A 25,695-nucleotide genomic window follows, 5' to 3' on the forward strand; every position below is an offset into this window, starting at 1 on the left:
GTTCACTCTGACATAGGAGGGACAGACTCCCTTCTTCACCTCTGTCCAGCACACCTGTCTGCTACCCCTTTGTCCCACCCCCTCCTCTTACCCTTGTCTGCAGCCCCCACCCCTCACCCATGGCCCCCTGGCCCAGCCAAAACACCGGTGTTAAGCTGCCCTTCCTTCCTGGCTGTTCTGCCCAGGTCACTTCCCACCTTCGAGCCCCTCCCCACTTCCATAGCCAGCTCTGGTCTCTGCCCAGTACCCTTGCCTACATTGCAATGCCATCTCTGTCTGCCCTCCCCCAGCCTTCACTGGCCCTCCCTCCTCCTGCTTTCATCCTCACTGTCCACTCAACTCCTCCTCAAGCCTTGCTTGGCCCTGTCCCTGCGCTGCTTGTGCCTCTTGGTTTGTCCAGAGCACCCCTGGCTTGAAGACCCATGCAGCCAGAGCAGCTTTTCCTAGGCGCTAGTGATTTACTGAGCTTGAGGAACACCACACAATGAATGAGGGCAGAGGGCTCTACTGCACAGACCAGGACAGCTGCCGGCTCCCCCATTTCACACAAAGTTGGTGACTCCAGCTCCTGTTGCGTTGCAAACGCAGCCCTCACATAGGCAAAGTTTGGGAGTGCCCAGAGATGTTTGTCTCTTGCCAGCACTGCACTCCCACAGGTACTAACCTTACATCATGGAAATGCACTCAGCACATGGATTATGCATAGCATGCCACAGCACCCAGAAGCCAATCAATAAGTGTGTTTGTTACAGAACCCTCCAAAAACATTTATTTTAGCCAGCTGGACAGATAGTAAATCAAATGCAGCTGTGCATATTACCAGTTAATGGGCTTTCCCCAGGAATGGGAGCTCCTCTACTGGCCCATCACGTCGTTAATTAAAGGGAGGACAGACAAGCAAAGGCAGCAGTGTTACACTATGCAACACAAGAGAATTCACAGGCCCTCAGAGCTACAGCACCTTCAGCTGACTCTTACACTGCAAACAGGGGGAGAGGGGATCATGCTTTCCATTGGGAGCTTAGGGCAACCTACAATTTAGTTCTAGGGAGATGGGATCTAGTGGTTACAGCAGGGAAGTCAGAGTCGGGACTCGTGGGTTCTGCTTCTAACTCTCACTCCTTTCTGGGTCAGCGTTCTCGTCGTAAAGCAGGGATAAAACTTACCTTCCTCAATAGGGCTGAAAGGGTTTACAAAGTGCTTTGAGATCCTCGTGTGATAGGCCTGCCAGAGGAAGAGCCTCACCCTAGTGCTCTTATTAACATCCTCGCTATTCCCACACTCATGCAAAGGGTTCCAGTACTAATCAAACCCCAGAGTCTGGCTGGAGTGCATGTAGTCTGCTTTCCCCATTTACTGACATGCTCTGGACAGATTTACTCTCCTATACCCACCACTACAACTTCCTTGGAATGGGAACCGCAGAGTCCTTGTCAAACAGACTGGAAGGCCTGTCTCGTGTCCCCACCATTTCAGTAAGTGCCTCATTACAGACCTGGCCCATACCGGAATGACTCCCACCTGATGCCCCTAAGAGGTGACAATACACCCAGCCCAAGGGCCAGGGAGGGGAGGACACAGGATTCTGCACAGCATGGTGCTAACACGGCTGGCGCGTCGTGTTGCCCAACCACTAGATATTGCAGTGGTGTACACACAATTTGTACGTCAATCTCAGCAAGAGCCCTGCAGACAGGAGTGCCCAAAGGCTGCTGCCCACACAGCTCACTCCAATATGCTAGTGGCCATCCTGCCTCCAATACAGGGAGCCCCCCAGTCCCACCACACAACGTCCTTCTGGACTAAAGGGAAAGGTGGCCCTGGTCTGTTCCTAGCAGCTACCACTCTGCCCTGGCCTGGTTGCAGTGTGGTCCAGGCAGGACCCCGCAGCACTGCACACACAAGACCCACCTGGCCTTCTTGGGCTTTGCCTTGGGGGCCGGCTCAGTGCTGCTCTTTTTTTCTTTAGGCTCCTTGGGGGCTTTGGCCTCCCGGGGTTTCCTGGGTTTCTTGGCTGCCTCCTTCTGCTTGGGCTCCCTGGGTTTCTTGGGCTCCCTGGGTTTCTTGGGCTCCTTTGGCTCTCTCTTCCTCTTTGGTTTCATCTCTCTCTCCAAAGCTCCTTTCTCCCCCACTTCCAACTCCCCTGGGGCCTTTTTCTTCCGTTTCTTCTTCACCCCGGTGCCCCCACCCCCGCTGTCCTGCATGCCATTCTGGGATGGTGTCCTCTTCTGTACAGCCTCGCCAGGCTCCTCCTCTGGGCACTGGTAGTGACTGGCCAAGTCTGCAATGTTCACGTGGGGACACAGGTCCTCCTGATCGGCGCTGCTGGCGAAGGGGGCCTGAGGCTTGTACTCGCAAGGGAGTGAGGCGCCAGACATCAGGGAATGAGACAGCTGCAAAGAGAGCAAAAAGGAGGAGCGTTAAGCAAATGGCCCCTGCAGACATGGCAGGTGGGGGCTGCTGGGGTCCTGCCACTCTACAGACATTATGGATCTTTACAAGTCTAGGGGCAGTGTTATGCACAGGCCAAGATGCTTACAACACAGCCTGACTGTTCTGCCGAGGTTCCCTGGTGCAGCGTCATGCACAAGGACTACACGGTGCCAGACTGTTCCATGAGGACAGCGTTCAGTGCAGTGCATGCTGCTAAGCAGATGGATGCTTGGCATAAAACTATCAATCAACAGTAACAATCACCTCTTGTGCACAGTTTTGCAACAATCCATCGGAGAGCACTGTACAAAGGTGTAAGTCTCACTCCTCCCTTTGACAGCAGGGAAGCTGAGCCCAGCAAGGTCAGGAGCAGAGCTGGGAGCTGAATGCAGGCCTTCTGGGTCCCAATCCAGTGCCCCCTGGGAGCAGAACCCACTTCCTGATGGCGCCGGGGCAGAGAAGGGGAAGTTTGCACCTCCCCTATTCAGGGACTTGTGGAGCCTAGAATCCCTGCCTCAACGGCCTCATAGGACTTTGCAGATTTCGGAGTTGCCCTAGCTACACCTCACCTCCTGCCTGGACTCCACACACCCAGTGCACTCAGACCTGCTGTAGAGGTGAGGTCGAGCTGGCTCCACGGCCAGGCAGGTGTTCCCAAGCCAGGGATGTTCCCTGGATTTAAGCCTGCACTGCAATCTCTTTACAGCTGCCTTGCTGGCCTAGAGGGGGCATAGGAAAACCCCAAATGGTTACCCTTGAGGAGTGTGCAGTGTTTTTCATTCAGCATGCAGACAGGAGGCAGCTGCCCAGTCAGATACAGTGCTGGGCAGTGTGATCACAGGGTCACTGGTGCTTCCTTCTAAAGAATCAGACATACCCAGGCCACTCCTGACACCAGGGGCTGTGCAAACTTTAAGCAGTCTGGAATATTCTCTGCTTCGCCCTGCTTCTGGTGTTTGTTTATTTTTGCAATTTCTTCAGCACTAACCACTGAAAGAATTCAATCCCCTTCTCCCATGGCTCCGAGACACAAGCAGACAGGGTAAAACCAGCCCAACAACCTCCAAAGCTGGCAAAACAGGCCACAATAAGGGGAGCAATAAAGTGACCAGAGAGCTCCGGGGCTAGACTAGGGCACCCTGGCGTAATAGGGTTTACTTTCCCCTGAAGAGAGGACTGTTTGGTAGGACTCTTGCTAGCATTGTGGCTGTGCCGAGCACTCATGGGAGACCCTAAGCTCCATGTGTTGTTTCAAACCAGGACAGGATGTATCATAGGAAATGTTCCTCAGTAAAGCTGCCAGAGATAGACAGTGACCGAGGGACGCTCACAAGCCAGCCAGAAACATGACTCTTTCTTTGCAAATAATGAACAGGGTGAAATTATAATGAGCATGGGGAAAGGGGTGGCCCTGTTTCCTTTTCAGCGTCCCAGTCTCGCGAGCCTGTGAGAAAGCAGGGAGCAGTGTTGCCTTTCGATCTGGATGCTTTCAGCCTGGCCATCCCAGTGTGAAAGGGAATGAAAAGATGAAAAATTTCAGGGCTAGCACAGCATATACAGATCACTGGCTCTCCCTGCACTGCTAGGGACTGGACAGCCCCCACTGCCTGCTGACACTCTCCACAAGAGAGACCAAAGGGGATGGGTGGTGCAAGAAGTAATGAGAAGGAGCATGCTTCCTTTCCTAGACAGATCTCCTGCCCGATCCTGCCACACCTGTGAAGAGGTTGCCTCCTGCAGCCCCTCTCTCACTGGCACATGTCGAGACAGGCAGAGCAAGCACCATGGGCAACTGCAGCTTCCCAGGATCAGAGACTTGGGAGGCCACAGGAATGAATAATCAGCAACTGGGGGAGAGAGGCCACAGGAGACTCCCACCCCTCAGCATCAAGGGACCATGGACTCATTGCTTCTGGGCCCACAGTAAGGGGTGTTGGCCCCAGCTGTGGAGTGAAGTGCTGGCCCAGTGAGTAGCCTGGCTGAGAGCAGGGCTCAGGGGGCTCACACCACTGCCCTGTAATACCCAGAACAGCCTGCAACATCCAGATACCATGGCTGCTGAACACCCACAGACATATAGGACTTTCCAAGTGCCCAAGCTATGGGAAGGGGAATAAAAGTGACCAATAATCCAAAAAGGTCGGCAGGTGCAGACTGTGCACAAGCTTTCAGTGATGCCAACTCTATGGAGGGCTGAAGAGCCTGCATTAGTCCATTATTGAGATAATTCTGAATAACAAAACTTGAATTCAAATCTATTAATGAATTGGAAATTCTCAGAAGCTTCCTTCTGTTCCTAAACCACAGGGCCGTAGTTTGGGGGAGGATACAGTGTATTTTTCATACATACCAAATCAGCAAATCCCAATTTAGCTCTGGAGTAGGGACCAGCCCCTCCATAATCTCTCTCTGAGACCCCTTCTGATGTCAGCACTTGCTGCAGGATCCAGTACCTCAGGACATAGATGATGGGTTACACAGCCTTTCCCCGTATAGCACCAGCTAGAATCTAGCCCCGCTCAGTTGGGACTGAAGAGTTTGGTGGGTCTCAGTGTTGGATCATATTAAAGAAGTTCTGTATTAAAATCACAAATGAGTTTGATTCCCCAGAGTTTAAATTCCAGGGTATTACTAATTAAGAGGTCTCTTGGTTTTTGGTATTGTTTCTCTCCCTCTATGTGTGAAACTTGCAAGCTGCTAACTGTGTTAGTACATTCTAAGACAGAGTCTGTTCTCAAAGCAATTCACAAGAGAGAGAGACTCAAAGCAATACTCTAACAACAGAAACAGCACCCAGAGACTCCCCACCCTTTTGTTGTATTAACAATTGTGATTAAAATAGAGATAGAGGATGTATGTGGATGGATGCTTGGTGTGGATAATAACTGAATGATCAGGGAGGTGCCAGCCTAAGAATCCAGTGTCCATCGGCTGAAGAAGGTGTCAAGTGGAAATAACCAGAGGACCCCACCCGGAGGGCAGACTGGAATCCACCCAACAGCCTCAAGGATGGGAGAACCAAAGAACAAGATAACATCTTGGAGCCGTCAGGAATGTGCTATCTGCTGATTGATTCAGCAACAGCATGATGAAGCAATTCCCATAGACTGGCATAGGAAGAAATTCCTATAAAAATAGACTCTAAAAAGTGAGAACTTTGGGGTCTGATTCTGCAAACCAACTTCCAGGAGCATCAGATGAGCATCTGACAAGGCCCTGCTCCCTCCTCATGTCCAGGCCACCTGGCCAGTGGCTTGGCATGAGCAACTCTAAGGCTGGTAACTATGATAACAACCTTGCAGAACCTGTGTGCGTGTGTTTGTATGAATGAATGTGTGAATAAATATGAGATTGAATGGAATGTTATAGCTATAACTAACTGCTTACTATGATTCTTTCTGTATTCACAATAAATGTGGTATTTTGCCTTTTTCCCTTTAATAAGATCCTGCTGGTTTTTATTTTATTGGTACAACATCAGTTCCAGGTCCCACATTACACACTCCCCTGCATGCTTGGCACTAACTGGCAGCCCTCTGATGACCCAGGGTTGAGGCAGGCAGAGCGGTGTGTTGGAGAAGTGTGTCCTGCTGCTGCCCTGTAGATAAATAAGGGACCTCCATTCACTCGGGTTCTCAGGCCGATGCCTTCACCAGCACTAAACCCACATTCCATTTTTTAACCATTGGACTGTATATGCAAATTATCTGCAATATGCAAAATAACTAAATAGCTAAATGAATATTTGGTATTAATGATGGAAAAATGACTAAGTGCCACTAAATTCCGCTGAAAAAGTGGCAAAGAAGTTGAATCCTTGCTTTAGGGGGAAAACTCAACTCTAGAGCCATGGCCAGCATCTCTGTAATGCCTGCTGCTGAGGTTGGAGTTCAGAGTTTGCCTTGCAGATGCACATTGGGTGAGTAGAAGTGCTCTCCCTGGGAGTGCAGTGTGTCCCTGCCACTGTGCAATGGGATGTCCAGGTGCCAGGGGACACTGGAGACTTTTCCTTTCCTTTCCTTTCCTTTCACTTGGCACTTCCTTGATTTACAAGGGCTGAAGGAAACCTGACCTGCCTGCGAACAAAGCTTTGATTTTAGGAATCATCAAGCGGGTAGAATTCTTTGGAAAATCTATAACCATGGGACAAGCATGTAACTGTTTATGCTCCTATGTACTGAAAGGCTGAGTTCCTATTTGCTCTGGTCCAAGTGCAGGTTGCTCTGGGAATTTCTAATTTCTAATCTGTATTTACACACAAGTAGGGAGTGAAATGTTATCAGAAAGAGGAACGATTCCTAACATTCCTGAAAGACCCTGACAGATGGATTCTCTGTATATCCAGGGATATTCAGGAGTGGCTACAGCATGCTGCTTGTTTTGGCACCCCTGCAATCACTACAGCACACCCTGCTGTTCTAGTCCTGGACCTCCACACAGCTGTGCAGCGCACCCAGCGCACAGCATCACAGACTGTTCCATGGCTACCGTGCTAACCAATGCAGGAGTTTTAGGATATGGATGAAGACAAACCAGAATGCAACCAACCAACTAATGTTCACTTATGTCTAGGTTAAACGTAACATACTCAACCAGGGTGCTGCCCCGGTCCTACCCACACTGGCTTCAGCGACAGATCTTACTGCAACTCGGCCTCCACATGAAACCTGGGCACTGCAAAAAGTTACTGACCATGGGGAGCTTTATTCACCAAGGGAGAAGAGCAGCTCTGAAGAAGCTGACTCTGACCCCAGCTGCCAGGTACTAAAATCTGCCCCCGCCCCACCTTCCTGAGAACATCTTGGATCTTCCAAGATGCTTGAGTCAGGGATCAACTAGAATGATTTACTGAAGTAGCTACAAAGCCGACAGCCCTCCCAAGAGGCCAAATCTCCCTTCACTTCCTTGCTAAGGAGCCACTGAGCGCAATTACCAGATGGAAAGCAGAACTCCAGCATCCTATAGCAGCAGGGTAATGGCTTGTCCTTTCCAAATGTATCCCATGGCTTTGGGACTCAGGGCATACCACACACTACTACAGGCTGACATCCCCAGCTGCAGGGATCTCCCTACCCAGGGGGCCTGTAGGCAGCACCTCAGGTGCTGTTCCCATAATGGGACATGCCAGCCCCCTCTCAGTATGTGTGGGAGCGGATGGGACACCACATCAGGACCTGGAGATGGAAGATCAGCACCATCATCCCCCGGCCACCTGGAATGGGTCAGTCTCTCAGCCAACGGGTCAGAGGCTGAGCCATGGTGGGTGTGGAAGATGGTGCTATGTGGAAGATGGTGACTCCTCCCTAAAGGCACCTTTGCTGCTTTTCCCACCACCTCCCCCAATATCTGCCTCAATATGAAGAGATTTTCAACATCATCATGCACTTCCCCATGGCTCCTTTCATATAAGCAGCACCATACAGCGCTTCTGCGTGGCACCATCCTCAGATGCTCTGCAAGAGCCACATGCTGGGAAGTCTGTGGCTGAGCAGAACGTGTCTGTCTCTTGGTGGCAGCCTGAATCCCAACACTGAAAGCCCAAAGCAGATGCTCTCTGATCATAAAATCATCCCCAGACAGAAACCCTGCAGGGCCATGCAGGAATGTGCAACTCCTCCAAGGACAACGCTCCTGCCTTGCCATAGTTATTGCAGTTCTGCACACATCTGGGCATGCTATGGATGTAAGCCAAATTGGTCAGAAGAGGGCACTCAGAGCTGGCTCCTACTTCCACATTTAAATTGGTACTTCCAACAATGGCCACACATTGAACAAGTGGCTCAGTCCCAGCTCTGTCGCCCCCACGCCTCACAGAATGGTTCAGTGACCTGTGGCTACTGGTCCAAAGTACCACAACACAAGCCACTGGGCAGGGCTCTGCTTGTGCTCTGGAGGCCTGTGAATTCCAGAGTGGGGTCCCCACATTGGACGTTAACCAAGCGCAGCCAGTCAGCACATCCGCTGCCCAACAAGGTCCTCCATACACACAGAAGAGTCACATTTCAAGGCCTCACAAAGGATCTATATCATGCAGTTTGCTTTGCGCACTTGCAGAGTCCATGGCGTTCCTTAGATCAGTTTGAAAGGGTGCTTCAGTGACCACTTGCAAACACAAGCCAGCACACACAGCCCCATCACCACGAGGGACCCTACAATAACAAACAAGAGTGCACAGCCCAGTGCCCATGAGAGAGCCTACAACAACAAACTAGCACATGCAGCCCAGCGCTCAAGAAGAACCCTACAGCAACAAACCAGCCCAGCATCTGCAAGGGACCCTACAATAACAAACCAGAGTGCATAACCCAATGCCCATGAGAGATCCTACAATAACAAACCTGTGCACATAGCCCAGCACCCACAAGGAACCCTACAATAACAAACCAGGGAGCACAGCCCAGAGCTCATGACAGACAGTACATCAACAAACCAGTGGTGTAAGAAAACTTCAAGAAGCTTCCCAAGGGGTTATAAGAAAGCAAGAGGGGAAAGTAAAGTGCTAGAAAAGCCCCTTCTTTCTCCTCTTAGACCTTCCCCCTGTAGCCAGTGCCCCCGGGAAGCGTCTGAGCAGGCATTACTGGCTGCAGTTCTGAAGGGGAGAGCACATAAAGGTAGGGTCCCTTGCGGGCCATGCTGCTCTGCAGGTTCCTGGTGACACTAAAGGAGGCCATAGTCTGTTTTAGTGCCAGGTGTTTGAGAGCAGCCACCCACCACCCTACACAAACAGACTCTAACTCAGCCCAGCGTCTCAGTGAGTCACTGTCAGGCCAAGCAGCAGGCTGGCAGAATTGGGGAAGAGGGGGGGCTGTGTAACTGGTGGCTTGCCCCTTAAGGGCAGGAAGCCTGGGGTCAACCAATCCTGGTTACTGAGGGGCACAGCTGAGAGAGATCAGTGGGTCCCCTACAAAGAGCAGCAGGAAGCTCCAGAGGAGGAAGCTCGGGGAAGCAAAATGGAGTACAGAGGCTGCTAGAAGTGACTTCATCACAGGAACCTGGGTCTGGAGAGTGAGACTCAGGCAGGGAAGGCCTGGCAGTGACCTGATAAGAGGGGAAATGGATGGACTGGAGTTGACTGTAGTTTGAACATTTGTTAATAAAACTAGACCCCAAGAAGGGGTGGTACTGGACAGAAAGCCTGGGTGTAGAATTTATTTAAGGAGCCCTTTGAAAGGGGAAACTGAGGCAGACAGCCTGTAAAGCTACCTCAGGCCACAAGGGGTGCCCTATATGTGCTTGGGAAAGAGCCCATCCAGCATCAGGCTGTTGGATCCCAGTGTCTGACCTTGCAGGTCCCAACTCCATCCAACCCCAACTCAGGCAATGCCTCTTTGCACACCCTAACCCAGCCAGCACATCCCCCAGCCACCCGTAGAGCCCAGTACAGCCTGATGTGGGCCCCAGTAATACCTCATGGCCTAGCTCTTCATTGGCTGACGTTCTTGCTTCGCCCTCATACCCTTCGCTCCCCCTCTTCTCCATAAGCCAACATGCTCATGCTCATGTTCCTCCAAGCCCTTGCCCCAGTGCTCCTTCCCTCTGTAGGAAAGGCTGGAGGTTTGCCCCAAATGCCCATGTGTTCATTGTTCCCCCATTGTTAGGCCACTTCTCTTGGTATCAAACAAACCCCTCTTATTAACTCTTTACAGCCAGGGCAGGTATATGTGCTGCTGCCCACCAGTTAAGCTGTCGCACTCAGCTGGGCAGCACTCTCTGAGTAGCACTGGGTAGCCCCTTGTGTGCCCAGGCCTCTCCCTGTGCAGTGCAGCGAGGCTGTCCTCTGACACTGCTCCTACTCCCTGGCCCTAGAGGGTTTGGCTGTGGAGCCATCAGCCATGTACACTGTGCAGCTCTGAGATCTGCTTTACACTTAAAACATGTCACCAGCACACCTGGTGGTGAGGGTTGTGATTCCTTACTGCCACAGCCATACCTGTAACACCCTAGAGCAGATGCACTTATGTTGGCACAAGGCACTTTGGCCATTTCTACACTCCCACTTATGATGGCAAAACGCTTGTTGCTCGGGGACACACACACCCCTGAGTGACGTAAGCTACATCAGCATAAGTGGTAGTGTCCACAGCACTATGTCAGTGGGAAAGGTACCCTCATTGGGGTGGTTTAATTATGTCAGCTGGAGAGCTCCCTCCCATCAGCACAGAGCGGCTACATGAGAGATCTTACAGCAGCACAGCGGTAAGCTCGCTAGTGTAGACATGGCCTGAAGCAGGACAGCTCATGTTGCTCCACCAACTGGAGTAAGCTGAACCTGTCTAAGCACACTCATACTAGTATAACTGCATCTACACTAGCAACTGTCACTTTGCTGGCACAGGTAGAACAGCAAAGCCCAGATCCACAAAGGTATTTAGGTGTCTAGCTCCCTTTCATTTCCATGGGAGTTATGCACCAAAACACCTTTGTGAGTGAGCCAAAACTTTGAAGTGCGGACAAGGCCTTTGTTTCCTCTCCATCAGCCCAACCAGGCACAGAGCTGGGCTGTGACTCGACTAGTCCGAAGCGATGCCAAGGAGGCAGCGGAAGGATCCTGTGGTTACATGGGGAAGAGCTCCTGCCTTACTAGTGATGGACCTGATCCAGCACCTAGCCAAGAGGTTCATAAGGTGAGGCTGTTCCTGGAGCCCCAACTGCTGCTGGGCTTGTAGGTGGGAGCTCTACCAGAAGTGCCTTTTTCCATCTGTGGAAGTGTCAGGGGTCTTTGACTGTGTCTTCAGATCCAAACCTCACCCAACCAGTCCAGGTCCTGAAACACTGCACAAGTTTGCATGCAGCTGCCTGGCCCTATTAACTGAAGGGAGCACATTACACAAGCTGATTTTTGCAGAGCACTGGCTCTCTAGTCATCTGCAAGAATGTTGCCAGAGAGCTATTTAAATCCCTGGCCCAGCATGAAAAGGCATTAGAGACACCAGTCTAAATCAGCCAATCAGTCCCTTCCTCACTGTGATGGGCTAACTCACACAACTGCTAGTAAAACAGCAGAGACACAAGGTAGGTGAGGTCATATCTTTTATTGGACCAACTTCTTGTGGTGGAAGGTGCAAGCTTTCGAGCTATACAGAGCTCTTCCTCAGATCTGGGGAAGGAAGCAGGGTCTGAGCTAAATTCAAGCTGGGATTAAGCAGAAGAGGTAAATGCATGGGGGGAAGTCCCTTAAAACGAAGCAGGCAACTGGAGGCTAGATTGTTACATACAAAGGGTTTCAAGAGGGCAATTAAGTGTAGCTGACAGTGTGAGACGTTACAAATCCTACGAGCCATAAAACCAGTGTTCCTGCTAAACCCTTTGGCTTTTGGTGTCTAGCAGAGTCCGGGAAGCAAAGTGGCCAGCAGGTCAACCCTATACGTTATGGATTTAAGCTCCCAGACACATCTTTTGAAGGTGTTGTGCAGGTTTCCTTTAAGGACACAGACTGAAAGATCAGATATGGAGCGAACGCACTCTGAGAAAAGTGTTCACTCACAGGAGATACAGTGGTTTTGTCTGATTGTTTTTCTGAGTGAGTTCATTCAAAAGCATTGTGGTTGTCTGGTTTCACACACATATTCGTTATTGGGGCATGTGATGCGCTGAATGAGGCACAACACGTGTTGTAGGGAGTACTGGTTATCGTAATAGAGGAGATATGGCTCCAGGTTTTGCATCTATTGCTATGGTAGGTCTAGTGCTTTGCGTGGGAGGTTAGTTTGAAGGCCAGAAGAGGGGTTTGGGGAAAGATTTCTTTCTGATGTGGCGTTCATCCAATAAGGGTTATTATTATTTGATGATCCCCCATATGGGATCCAGCGTGGGTTGACAGATGATAGCTAGGGGTGTGCAGTCTGTGTGGGGGTGGGGTGGGGGGGGTGTCTCCTGTATTGAAGCAGGTTCTCCTAGGGTATTTGGTGGCCCGTTCCATGATATGATGTACTTCTCTGGTGGAATGTCCGTGTTCAGTGAAGGTGATTTTAAGCGTGTTTAGTTGTGTCTCCCTAACTTTCTCACCAGAGAAATTCTGTGGTATTTGAATGCCTGGCTGTAGATAACTGATTTTTTGGTGTGTATGGGGTGGTTGCTGGATCTGTGGAGGTAGATGTGGTGATCACTGGCTTTCTTGTATATAGCTGTTTGGAGGCTTCTATTGTTGAAGCTAATCCATGTGTTCAGGAAGTTGATACTGGTGTGAGAGTGTTCTAGAGAGTTTGATGGATGGGTGGTGGTTGTTGAAGTTGTGGTGGAAATCTATGAGAGAGTTTAGGTCATCTATCCAGAGGATGGAAATATCAATGTAGCTCAGGTATATCATTGGTTTTGTGGTGCAAAACAGGATCAGACTGAGTTTAGAACATTTACCAGCTGGGTAAATGGCAGGGCCTGACAAGCCAGGATGGGCTTTGTGACAGCACTAGTGCCCACCAGAAGCATCTGCAAGAACATTTCCAGAGAGCTATTTCCAGCCCTGGCCCGGCCACAGGAAAAGGCACGGGAGACCAGGGGCTGGGCTGGCCAGAGACATCACCCCACTGTTCACAGAGGGATGGCCAGGGAGAGCAGCAGTCCTCGAGACAGTAACCATGAGAAGCCAGAGAGCTACCTCCCCACTGCTCCAGGACATTCCTGAAGGCCAAATCTTCTGCCTGGATTTGCTCCGATAGAAAAGGCCTTTATGGTGATAATGCAGCTCCCAAGAACCGGGGCCTTTGTATGCAGAATCACACTAGGTTAGCTAAAAGTCTGATTTCCAGCCTACTTATTTCAACCAGTACAAACCTTCATGGAAGCTCCGATTTCCATTCAAAGCAGTCTCCAACAGACCTAAGCTCATTGGAAATTAGCCTGGTTAACCCAGAAACAGAGCGTCCATGGCGCCCTCTGTCCTGGTGTAAATAGGTTTAAAAATTACTGAGAATTAATCTGCGATTTAACCACTGTCACTCCACATGCCGACCTCCATGAGCTATAGAGCCCTCCACAGCCGCAGCAAGCCAGTGGCCACCCTGCAGCACTTCTCCCAGAGCACAGCTTAGATTCATTAGCTGCCATCTCAGCTACAGAGGAAACTCCTGCCTCCCTTCCACAGTAACAATGAAGCGAGTGACCCATGTAATGAGAATGACAGGGAACATCTTGCATAGGCTGGTGTCACATTCCCAGCTTTGCTGGCACAGCTGCTTTGAGCACTTACCACACTGGCAAGGAAACCCAAGCACATGATAGGCTGGAGCCTCCCACCCGTGTCCAAACTAGACCATGTCTCTCAGAGCAGTCAATGCCAGCTACTGCAGGAGAAGGTGAAAGATACCTTGTGTGGACAGGTACGGGGAAGCTTCTTCCTAGCATGTGTCCTGAGCAATGGAGTTGGTATCCTGTCTCATTTTATCATCATGGAGGCACCAGTCATGATGTCATGGTTAAGGCTGAGCTAAGTTTTGCAGTTGAACCAGGGCTTCCACCACTTCATTATGCATGAAGAATGTGCATGCCCTCCCAAATTCCAGCACTTACACTTTGGTACAGAATTCATTCTCTGAGAATTTACGAGTGAATCAGTTGGTTTGTTAGCTCAAATTGATTTGAAAATAGGTCTTTAAGAAATTTAGCCCCTCGTGTCAGCCCTTCTCTACTCCCCTCTCTCAGAATGATCTTAATAATGGAATAATACAGACTCTTCAAACTTTCCACCAAATTAAAACTCACTTAAATCCTGAGCACTGGTTATGTGTGAAGAAATAATTCAGGATTAATGGTCATTTTTGTAATTATTTTTCATAACTGAAAATTTATCCTTTAGTGGAGGCTGGTGCAGAAAATCTTGTCCTGCACGGTAGCACCACCAGGAGAAAAAAGGCATAAAAATAATCTACTATGTCTTTAAAGATCCAATTATTCTAATCTGGGATTACAAACACTCCTAGGGATCAATCGAAGATAACTGCATGGCATCACTAGAGGGCAGAGGTGAGGCTGACTGAGTTGCCCTAACTGTGCATTTCCTTAACCCAGGGGTGGGCAAACTACTGCCCGGGGGCCGCATCCGGCCCTTCAGACGTTTTAATCCGGCCTTCAAGCTCCTGCTGGGGAGTAGGGTCCAGGGCTTTCCCAGCTCTGGTGCTCCAGCCAGGGAGCGGGGTCAGGCCTGTCCATGTGGCTCCTAGAAGCAGCGGCATGTCCCACCTCTGGCTCCTACACATAGGGGCAGCCAGGGAGCTCCGAATGCTGCCTCAGCCCCAAGCACTTACTCCGCAGCTCCCACGGGCCGGGAACTGCAGCCAATGGGAGCTGCAAGGGCAGCACCTGCAGACGGGGCAGCATGCAGAGCTGCCTGGCCGCGCCTCCACGTAGGAGCCGGCAGGGGGACATGCCGCTGCTTCTGGGAGCTGCTTAAGGTAAGCGCCGCCCGGAGTCCACACCACTGACCCCCTCCCGTGCCCCAACCCCCTGCCCCAGCCCTGATCCCCCTCCCACCCTCCAAACCCCTCAGTCCCAGCCCAGAGCACTCTCCTGCACCCCCAACTCTTCATCCCCAGCCCCACCCAGAGTCCACACACCCCGCCAGAGCCACACCCCAACCTCCTGCCCCAGCCCGGAGTCTCCTCCCAGCACCCTGAACTCCACATTTCTGCCCCCACCCCAGAGCCCACACCCTCAGCCGGAGCCCTCACCCTCCCCTACACCCCAACCCCTAATTTCATGAGTATTCATGGCCCGCCATACAATTTCCTTACCCAGATGTGGCCCTCGGGTCAAAAAGTTTGCCCACCCCTGCCTTAACCTAACATGTTTGGATTGCTTTTAAAGTTTAAGCTTGACTCTGAATTTTCTGAGTTTACAACATTTGGTTTTGGATAATTACAAAATCCATGTAACATTTTTACCCTACACTGCCAACATGTGCTTTCAACCTTATCTCCACCTCAATGTAGTTTTGATCTGGGAACACTGATGTAACTGGAGATGTTTCCATTCTCCATACACATAGTGATTCCTTTTTTTAATCCCCCAGTCTCTCAGCCTCAGGCATCTCTTGTGGCAGTGAGTTCCCTGGATTATGTGGGGGATTTGATTAATAACTTACATTTATTTCACACCTTCATCCCAAAGCATTTCACAAACTATGAAGCGGAGTCAATCACTCAGCACAAAGCTGTGTTATGTAGCAAGGATTGAGGAAGAATCCCAGCTCCAGTGGAGCCTGGGGTGGGGGGGGGAGGGAGGAAGGGGAGGCTTTCCCATTCGTGTGTTCTCTCTGCAATCCCTCTGTATCAGGAAAAGACAATATCCTCAGCCAGAGCTAGACTGTGAAAAGTAAGATCTGCCAGCAACTAGGTGAAAGCCCATCTCCACAGAACTTGATCTCTGGCAAGTGTTCTCAGCCCCAGGGCAGGGCCCAGGGTGCAGAGCTATGCCAGCAGGATGAGCTGGATGCAAAGTAGACAGGATGCACAGCTGACAGGAAGCTCCTCATGAACAACACTTACTCGTAGCATTACGAAAGCAGCTCACAGTGATATTCCACTACTCTCTCTTCCCTCAGACAGGACAATCCTTCGAAACAACAGCCCCATCAGATATCATCCAAGCAGCTATCTCAGCCTCCCACATCAGTGACAAAACCACAGGCTCAGAGTTGGCCCTGGGGGACACCTTATGGAAGCCAATGGGGTTACAGCCAGGATAAATTTGGACCACAGGCCCTAAACACAACAAGCTTAGGACCCCTCATGATGGCAGTGCCCCTCCCGTGCCCATGCTGTGAGCGCCATGGTAAAGCCAGTCCTCTGCACAGCAACAGAGGCAGGTGTCAGATGCAGCTAGTAACCAAGCAGACCAAACTAGAGGCTTCATTCTTCCAGAGCTTATAGCCATTTGTGCCTTGGAGGCTGAGACAGTGCAGCTCTCCCATCTCCCTCTAGTGGTCAGATTACATGGAATGGTTTATAAACCTCCTTTTGCTCAGGTGGCAGATACACACGCATTTAGATCCAGACGTCAAGGGTTCAATCCCTGCAGATAACCCAGCCAGCGGAATCACTATTCAGCTCATCTTTAAATTATCCCGGTGCATGGCAGAGTTACACAAGCTGCCACACACCCCTGGACCCGCATGTGCTGCTGTCGGTGTACACCAAAACCATAAACCCTTAAACCACAAAATAATCAGACTCTTCTGGTACCAGCCCAACTCGGGCTGTGACACTCTGGCTTCTCCCTACTCATGGAGTCCCAAGACATGCACCTGTATCACCATACTGAGCCTTGAGCTCCTTTGTTTCACAAGCAATGTGGGGGCCTGCAGCTGAGTGTGCTGGCTTTGCCATGTCTTTTGCTCCTGGCCCAGATTGGGAACTGTGCCAAGTACAGCTGAAGTCACATTGCACATGACATGTTGCGACAATTACTAAATTAGTTTGACAATTTCATATCAGCCCCAGCCCCAGGAACAAGCCCATATTAGTGATGCTGTGTGAGGCCACCTGTCAGCAGCAGCTCCTGCAGCATGGCACAGCAAGTCAATGCTGCATTGGCTAAAACACCAAAGCTGCATTTAAACTCCTACCCCTTTGTAAATACTGTTAAAGCACAAGCCAGCCTCCACTCAGCCCCATGCTCCCAAAAAGAGGGAAGGCCTTGCCTGTATCCTTGATGGCCCAGAGCGCCTGCTTGGCAGCATCACCCTCTGCCATGCCAACATAACAGTCGGGCAGCTGAACAGTGATTGAGAGAAGGTGAAAACCTGCATCAACCCACTGGAGAGCTTGGTGCAGACAGGCTCCAGCCCATGGTCCCAGGTGGCAACAGGCCATTATAACCCACCTGCCTCAGAGGCATAGTCTTTATTGCCAGTGGAATAACACAACTTGTGCAAATCACAGCTAGGCAGCACCACAACCTGGCACCCCTAATCACACACAAACTTGGTGCAACTCCAACACTGGCTAACATTTATTTCCGCGATAAAACTTTCAAAGGGAAAACAAAGAGAGTGGGGGAGACTGGGAGGCTAGATGGGTAAGATTAGGACTTGACAGGCAAGAAGACTGGGACGGGGATGAGAAGACCAAGGGAGTCTGGAATTTTGTAGGCAAGGAGAAAGGGATGAGAACTCAGGTGTGTGGAGGAGACAAGACAGGGACAGGGCAGAAAAGTCTGCAACCCCTAGAGAACACTCCCATCCAAAGGCTGGAATGGAACCGAAGACTCTGAAACTCAATATTCCACTGTCAGCAAATGTCTGTGATACCCTCTGGCAAAGTGTGTGTTTTAGCCCCCTCCAGTGCTGGCCCACATAGAGCACAGCAGCCTGCTACTGCTGTCTGTTACTCCCTTAGCTTGAGTGACAGAGATCTGTGTGATGGATCTAAAGGTCCCAACCCTGCTGATGACCCGTGGGGTGCCAATATACCATGTGAGGGAATTTCTGTTTTTCCATTTGCTTTTTTAAAAACCCAGGAAATTACATATAGAAAACTACATTAAAAGAACATTATTAAGATTGCAAAGTCAATCACACAAATGTCAGGAAATGCCAGTATTAAGGTTGCCTGTGCAACTTTCATTCAGACCCTTTGTGCATATGTATTGTGATACTGTCTTCCATTACATGATCACATACTATTTTTTTCCACAGTACCCCGATCTCATTCAATGCACAAGATGGACCTTGTCTGGGGATTAATCAGGGCTGGGTAGAGAAGAAGGCTATTATCTGTGGAACCCCTGCCTCAATTGTTGCAGAAGTTAGAAGGTCTGTACGGCATGGGCAGGTGATTGCAGGAAGGGAAAGGATGGTCTCATGGTTAAGAGAGTTAAATGCTGCCCTGGAGAACTGGATTCTATTCCTGCCTCTGCCACAGAGTTCCTGTGGGATGTTAGTCAATTCACTTAACCCCAACTCTATACAGGGGGTCACTAATTGTGTGATTTTCATTTTCTGGGTGCCTGACTTGGAGCTATATGTTCTCATTTGCAGAAGTGCTGAGTAAAGGTAGTCAGAACAGTCATCTCAGTGAAATATGCTATTTGGTCAGAGTTGAATCGTTTGGCAGAGACATATCAGTTTCCAAAAAAATATTAATTGCGAAGACTCCTGGACCTGTGGTGAGGCACGAAAGACAAACTCTATAGTTGGGTGAGGATTGTATTGGTCTGGGATGTGGTAAACCCACATTAAAATCTCAGCTCTGTCTGATTTGGAGTGGCCTGAGATGTCCTACTGCTCTGAATCAGACAGCACAGGGACTTGAACATGGCTTTCCCATGGTCCTGGCAAGCATGAAGACATTTCCTGCAAAAATGTTCAAAAGGTTTTGTTTTCGTTCCACTGAAGAACAAAAACAAATGTTAAAACCTTGAAAGTTCCCATGAAACCTAATTGTCCTCCCAGCAGGTCTAGCACTGAGCACTCACAGCTGCAACAGAAGTCAGTGAGAGCTGTGCTCTGAATGTATAAACTGCTACAGACTGTTACGAAGGCATGTCAAATTAGGCACCCAGAATCAATGGAAACTTTGGACTTAATCTCGCTGTGCCTCAGTTTCCCATCTGTAAAAGAGGGATAATACCTCCAAACCTCACAGGGTCATTCTGAAATAGGTGCTACAGTGAAGAGTGCCACAAAAAAAGCCCATGTGGAAATACATAATTCTACCTTCAGAGCAAGGTTTGAATAGAGTGCAGTACATGAGGCCTAGGGCTGCCCACTGAAGAATGAGAAGAACGCAAAATATTGAACAGCTCCTCATTCAGTGAGTATTGTCAATCTTGTGCACTGAATGAGGCAGGGTTCCTGTGAAAAAATAGCATGTGATCATGTAATTATCGACTATTATAATTACAGCTGGTTGAAATGCAGAATTTCCATTTCAGGGGAAATAACGACATTTCAAAAAAAATTTTGTTCCAAATCACTGTGAAAACAAGTATTTCCAAATTTTCCTGAAAAACAAATTTCCCTCCTCAATCATTTCAAAATGTATTTTTTTGGCATTTTTAAAATTACTATTATCTTTGTATTATTCCATCCCAGGAGCAGTAGATAATATGATGTCATACCATGTCAAGTTGTCACAATGACATCATATTATATGCTATTACTACTGGCATGTCATGGAATAATGTAAAAACAACAGTAATGTAAAACTAAAATACAATATAAAATAAATTTCAAAATGAAAATTTCAGTTTGAAATGACATTTCAAAATTTTTCTAAAACAAAAAAATTCAGCTTAGTTAAAAACAGCATTTGCTGACAGAAACCCATTTTGACAAATGTTTTCTGACCAGCTGTAATCATAACGCATCCATCTCCCAAAGGAGCTCCGTGCTGGAAGGAGTCACACCTGACTAACCACATCGCAGTTCCCTTCCTTCCCCCTTCAGTTACAATTGGACTCTCGTCTTCACTTCCTGTCCCAGGCCCCTGCAGCCTTACATTGCTGAGCCATGTGAAACAAATACCATTCCCACCCAGAGATGGATACACTGCCGTTACTAGAGAGGAGTCCCCTGTATATTCTCTGTCATTGTACAGGTCTCTGAGCTCCTTCACAATATAAGAAGCTATGAAGCAATTGCTCCAATAGAGTTACACCAGGGATGAAATTGTCTCCTTAGGTTTTATCTCCAGAAATAAAACTGTCTTTACTAATGTACAAACAGCTACCTCTGAATCCCAGCTTGTCCCACTCCTCTCAGCTCCTTGCATTGTGAGGCCTGCAGGTCCCAGCCCCAGCACTGCACCACTGAGACCTGTGCCTCTGGACTCCTTCAGCAGTGAGTGTTCACACAAAGGCTTCTTCCTTAACCTCAGGCTGAGTGCAATATGATACTCAAGGAAGCCCTGTGTTCAGACAGCAGCATGGAAGTAACACCAGAAGGGAATGGCAGACCTGCTGCCACAAAAATGGACCAGTATATCCTGCAAACTGAACATGAGGAGATGGATAACTCCAGTGATTGGGAGTCTGGAGACAGGCAGGCACCACCAGTCATTAGCAAAGGGTACCCTGGGGAGCTGAAAAAAGAATGAGATGAGTTCATGGAGGATAGGTCCATCAATGGCTATTGGCCAAGATGGTCAGGGATGTAACTCCATGCTCTGGGTGTCCCTAGCCTCTGACTGCCAGAAGCTGGGAGTGGACGACGGGGGATGGATCACTCGATGACTGCCTGTTCTGTTCATTCTCTCTGAAGCATCCGGCACTGGCCACTGTTGGAAGACAGGACACTAGGTTAGATGGACCATTAGTCTGACCCAGTATGGCTGTTCTTAGGTTCTTATGAGTGATCCCTAGAGGTTCCAGCCAAGATCAAGGCCTCATCACAGGGAGTCTGGACAAGGCAGCTCTCACAGACAGAAGGGCTTGTCTCACCACACAGGAGCTGCTAGGAGGACAGAACTGTGCGTCCTTTACCCAGCTCTACGCACAGGGGAGCATGAAGTGCTTATGTCTTTATCACTACAATGTGTTTGGCAGGACAGAGACAGAGGCCTGAAGAGAGCAGTGAGCAAACTGAGGGGAGAAAAGCTGCAGCCCACGTTCTGGGGCAGACCCAGTGCCCTCAAATCTAGAGAATCTGTGAATGGAGACCTCACCCATCTGCCAATGGTATTTCAAAGGTGCCCATCACCTTGGTATCCAGCTAAGCACCACAGATATATGTAGGGCCTCTTTGAATGCAGAGACTCTAGCAATGTTTAGGGGTTACCTATGGTATCATGTGTTAGTTAACAACTCTAACAGGAACAGGCAAGGGATCAAGTCTGGGATGGACCATGAGGCTGGGTTATGGGATTTGTTACGATCAGCCAACACTCAGCAGAGGGAAACTTCAACAACAGGGTCTAGCCCATGTCCCTGGGGTCTGCTGCAATGTTCCCTCTGATTTTTTCCATCCATGTGCGGAATAAATTTTGTTATGTGCACCGAGGTATGTGCCTATGTGAGCCACCAGTAGAAACAAAAAACCTAGATATAATATATATTTTTTAAAAGTTACCATAGGAATAATTACTCCAGCCAGGATTGGCTGCTGAGGAAAGCTGTGCGCTGTCTCTTTAAGACACCCACAGAAAGCTCACCCGCTCTGTCCTGAGCCCTGTTGTCTCCCCTCTCCAGCTCTGCAGAGATGGGGTACATGGACAAGGGGAGGGGGAGATAGAGAGAGAGAGAGACTGTGTGAGTTGGCTGCTGGGGAAATCTCAGAAACAGTGCACTGTCTCTTTAAGAAAGGCACTCAGCCACTCACCATTCAGACAGTCCTCCTGAGCCAGGCTGTCCCCTCTGCCCTGCTCTGCAGAGATGGGGTACAGGGGCCGGGGGATGGGAACATCAGCACCCTCCTCCTTTCCCCCTCTCCTGCTCTGCACAGCCAGCAGGAGGGTCCCAGCTCCCAGGAGCAACTGCAGGAGGGAGCAACGTGGGAGGAGGGGCACCTGAACACATGCTGCAGGCTGTGCCTGCTCTCCTAATCAGCTGGGCGGCACTTGAATCTCTCCTGCAAGGCCGCCCAAGTGCGCAGCTTACAGGGAAAACAGATCTATCGTAATAACTGGGCCTACAAATTTACCCTGTGAGCTCAACTGTAAAAAATATTGTCATGAATTGTAACAATAATCTGTTATATAAAACTGTTTAAGATGTGAGGCGACAGACAGACTGAATTAATTTAAACAGAAAGGGGCTACTGACACCATTCAAGGACTGCGTTAAGATTATGACTGGTAAACAAGAGTAGCAGAGGACTGAAAATCAATGGACCAAAAATTAGGAAATTACAAAATTTGGAAATTAGGCCTAATTGGTGGGAAAAAATAATGAGAAAATGAATTATTCCACCCATCACCTTTTTGGGGCCCTTAAAAAGAGACTTTTGTGCTCCCTTCCATTGAGCAGGTGCAGACCAGTGACCACCGCTTGCTAAAAATCTCCAGACCTAGGCACATCATGCACATATGCGTAGGCACGTGTGGAATACACATCGGGACCATCACTTGAAGAACGACCCTGAGATACCTGTTGTGTCCCCTTCATGGTTCTCACTGCATAAAGGCATACATCACAGTATCCTTATATCTGCTTGTCCTGGACAAGTTACCCATTGTAGAGCACCCACCAGATCCATCAGATGGCACCACCCAGGGGGCAATACACAGCTTTGGCATCTCCATTTCTGAGACATGGAGTGAAACCCTCAGAGTAAAGCAGAAGCTAAGAAACCTCTCCCCTTCCCATCGCTTCTCCTTATGATGGGACAAATAGTTACTTAGAGCTCTGAAAATTCGGATGCACTTGAGTGCAGGCTCCTAATATAGGTGACGAGTCTAGTTATATGATAAGGAAATTTGCAGGCTCTGTGGAATAACTCAATTTGTTTTATCTCTACAGTTCTCACGTTATTCAATAAGTCAGGGCTTGGCAAAAAGAAAGCCAGCGGTAGAGGGAGCCACTTGATGCCCAAGGGAGAGCAGAGCACAGACTTCCATGTGCCCTTCCCATAAAGAAACTATGAGGAGAGGGAGGGCAAACTAGCTCCTGGAGCCTTAAACCCAGCAAATAAATCTGTTCCCCACCCCCAGAGCAGTAACATGCATAAATCAGATTCTAAACCCTCACCCCACCAGGACATGGGCCTCCAGGTTGGGAGCCCCGCAAATCACATGGAAAGGTGACCGATTTCAAAGCTTGCTCACAGCAGCTGACAAATCCTCATTTCTCATGCATTAACAGGGAAGGAAGGAGATGCAAATACAGCCCTTAGCAGCACGAACGATCCACGGATATCAGACCACTTAGTAATATAAATAGTGAGGACAGGTCTGTGTGCAAGGCCTGGCATTCCTAGCCCCAACCACAGCAGGCAAACGCAGCAAGATGGCAAAACGTGACTCCCCAAAGAGAAAAGAATCCTATACCAAGAGATCCAGATGACTGAGAAAGACCTTAGAATGTTATGTCCTGCAGTCAACAACTGATAGTGTTAACAGCACACCAGGCTTTTCAAATGCACTGGCCAGCAAGGTAATTTGGGACGGGATTTCCAAACGAAGCAAGCAGTTAGCGAATCCATCTCCAAAGAGAGAGAGCAGCATCCCCTCACCTCAGAGCCTGCAACACATCTGAGCCTCGACATTCTGCCTTGAGCTTCAGCTTTGGCCCCGGACCCCAGCAAGACTAACGGCAGCCCTGGTGACCCCATTAAAACAGGGTCCCGACCCAATTTGGGGTCCCGACCCACAGTTTGAGAACATCTGGACTAGATGATCTGGTGCTCTCTTCTGGCCTCAAACTCTGTGCTACCCAGTGTCACACACAGGGACATAGCAGGGACTGCTGACCACACACTACACCGTCCATCCTCATTCTCTTGACTGCTCTTTCCTAGCTAAGGCACAGACGCACTGGGGTGGAAAGAGGTGCTTTCCAACACTAGGGTGTTACACCAGCCTCACTCACAGGAATGGAAGCTGCATGAGATTCACGTCTCTCTGGAGGAAGCCCCACTGGCTCCCCCACTCCCTTTTGCAGCACCAGCTCTGCAACACTTTCGTTTGTCCTGGTGTGCACTACACTTCCCTACCTCACACAGAAGCGAAGTTGCCAGCTGCTCTCCATTCTACCTCCATGCATGTTCGGGAGCAGTGTCTGAAAGCAGGAAAGCAGGTAGGGCTGTGGGAAGGGCACCCTACTGCTGTGATTTTCCAGGACGGACACTAGAAATGTCTCATTTCTCTGGTACAATAGCAGAGAGCCCACTCCAAAGCAGAGAGAGCACAGGTCCAAGAGTGGCAATGGGCAGCTCTCAAATGAGAAGATTCTGAGGCAAGTTGCTGTGGAATTACACCAGGATAAGTAAGGTCAGAACCTGGCCCAATGTCTCTTTGCCTTTGCTCTGGTGGTTCAGGACTCGTCACGACAGGAATCCCATCTGATGCCACTTTCAAGGGAACACCTGCCAGCAATCTGCACGATAACCACAGCTGGGAAAAGGCTGCTAATGAGGAAGAATTTTTACCAGGACTCCCTTCCCTTGGTACATATTAAATCTTGCTGGTAGCATGCACTCTGCTGGGAAAGGGCTGAGTGGGCTTTGCTGACTCCATGGGGTGGGTGGTTCACTATCCAAGCCAGATACAGTGCACTCCATTTATAAAAATCATTGATATAAGAATCAACGACATACCATGATCAAAACCACTGGGACAAAATCATTCCTGTACTAACTAAAATACTCCACTTGTAAGAATCAAATCATCCAGGATGGATGTGATTCTTACAGAAGGATTGCATGGTACAAGGGGGATGGCAGTGGCTACCTGGAGAGAGAGAGGATCTAGTGTGTGGGCTGAGCTGTCCTGAGAGAAGAGCATTAGGAGCAGTAAAGCCAGAGGAGGTGGCTTGAACTGAACTTTGTTATCTTTGTTGATAAGGCCAGACCCCTAAAAGGGGTTAGCTGCTGCCCTGGGGGTTTGCTTCAGAGTAGGCTGAAAGAGGCTCCCACTCCCTTTAAGAGATTTATCCCATTGTTAGATGCTCACTTTAATGGTTTCCCATTAAAAGCAGCATGCACACAAATCCGTGAAGGGCAGACTGGCTTGTTTTATACCCTACAAACACCTTTCACCCTGGAGGCAGAGCCTCCATATATTGAACAGGTTCTGTCCCTTTATCACAGAGCCCAGGGGCATCTTCTCCCTGTGCAAATAGCAGAGACAATGACCAGCAGCTCATAAATCTCCTCCAGTAGCAGATTTATTTATTCAATTTGTATCGTAGTACCAGATGCAGCATGTCAGAGTCAAGGGTCAGAGGCTTGGTGGGCCAGGATTATTTCTGAACCAGGCAGGGTTCCTGAGCGGGCACTGCAGGCCTCCCCTCCCCCTGCCCCAACCCCTCTCTGCTTCCAGCTTTAGCTGGGATGGTTATTTAGCAGCACTTATTGTAACAACTTGACCATTTTTTCTAAATCACAGTGGTTGTGGAGCCAGACAAGCTGGAATGGTAGAAGCTTCACTATCCAGGCTCACACAAACAATTAAGTGTATCTTGTTTATTAAATGGAAAATAAATCCCACTCTCTGCCCTTGCCCCAAGCAGAGATTTATGTGCCCAAGCCCCAGTTACATTGCAAAGCACAGTTCTGTGGCCCTGACAAGAGGGGCTGAAAGCTGGAAATGCACGTACACCCCTTGGCCACACAACAAACACAGGCTGTAGGTCAGCTTGCTGCAGCCACCACTCTCACACATGACAAGGCACTGA

The 25,695-nt window shown here is 49.4% G+C and overlaps 1 protein-coding gene across 4 annotated transcripts in view; it reads right to left on the reverse strand.

Annotated features, from left to right (window-relative positions):
• The window catches only part of CHD6 (chromodomain helicase DNA binding protein 6), a 183,052-nt gene that overhangs the window by 95,402 nt on the left and 61,955 nt on the right, over nt 1-25,695 (reverse strand). For all 4 annotated transcript variants that reach the window (XM_073309956.1, XM_073309953.1, XM_073309955.1 and 1 more), the window contains one exon: nt 1,912-2,393. In XM_073309956.1, coding sequence (XP_073166057.1) covers nt 1,912-2,378 — 467 coding nt within the window. In that variant the 5' untranslated portion in view covers nt 2,379-2,393. The remainder of the gene's footprint in view (nt 1-1,911; nt 2,394-25,695) is intronic.

This window comes from Lepidochelys kempii, chromosome 13 (assembly GCF_965140265.1).
Source record: "Lepidochelys kempii isolate rLepKem1 chromosome 13, rLepKem1.hap2, whole genome shotgun sequence".
Taxonomy (NCBI): Eukaryota; Metazoa; Chordata; order Testudines; family Cheloniidae; genus Lepidochelys; species Lepidochelys kempii.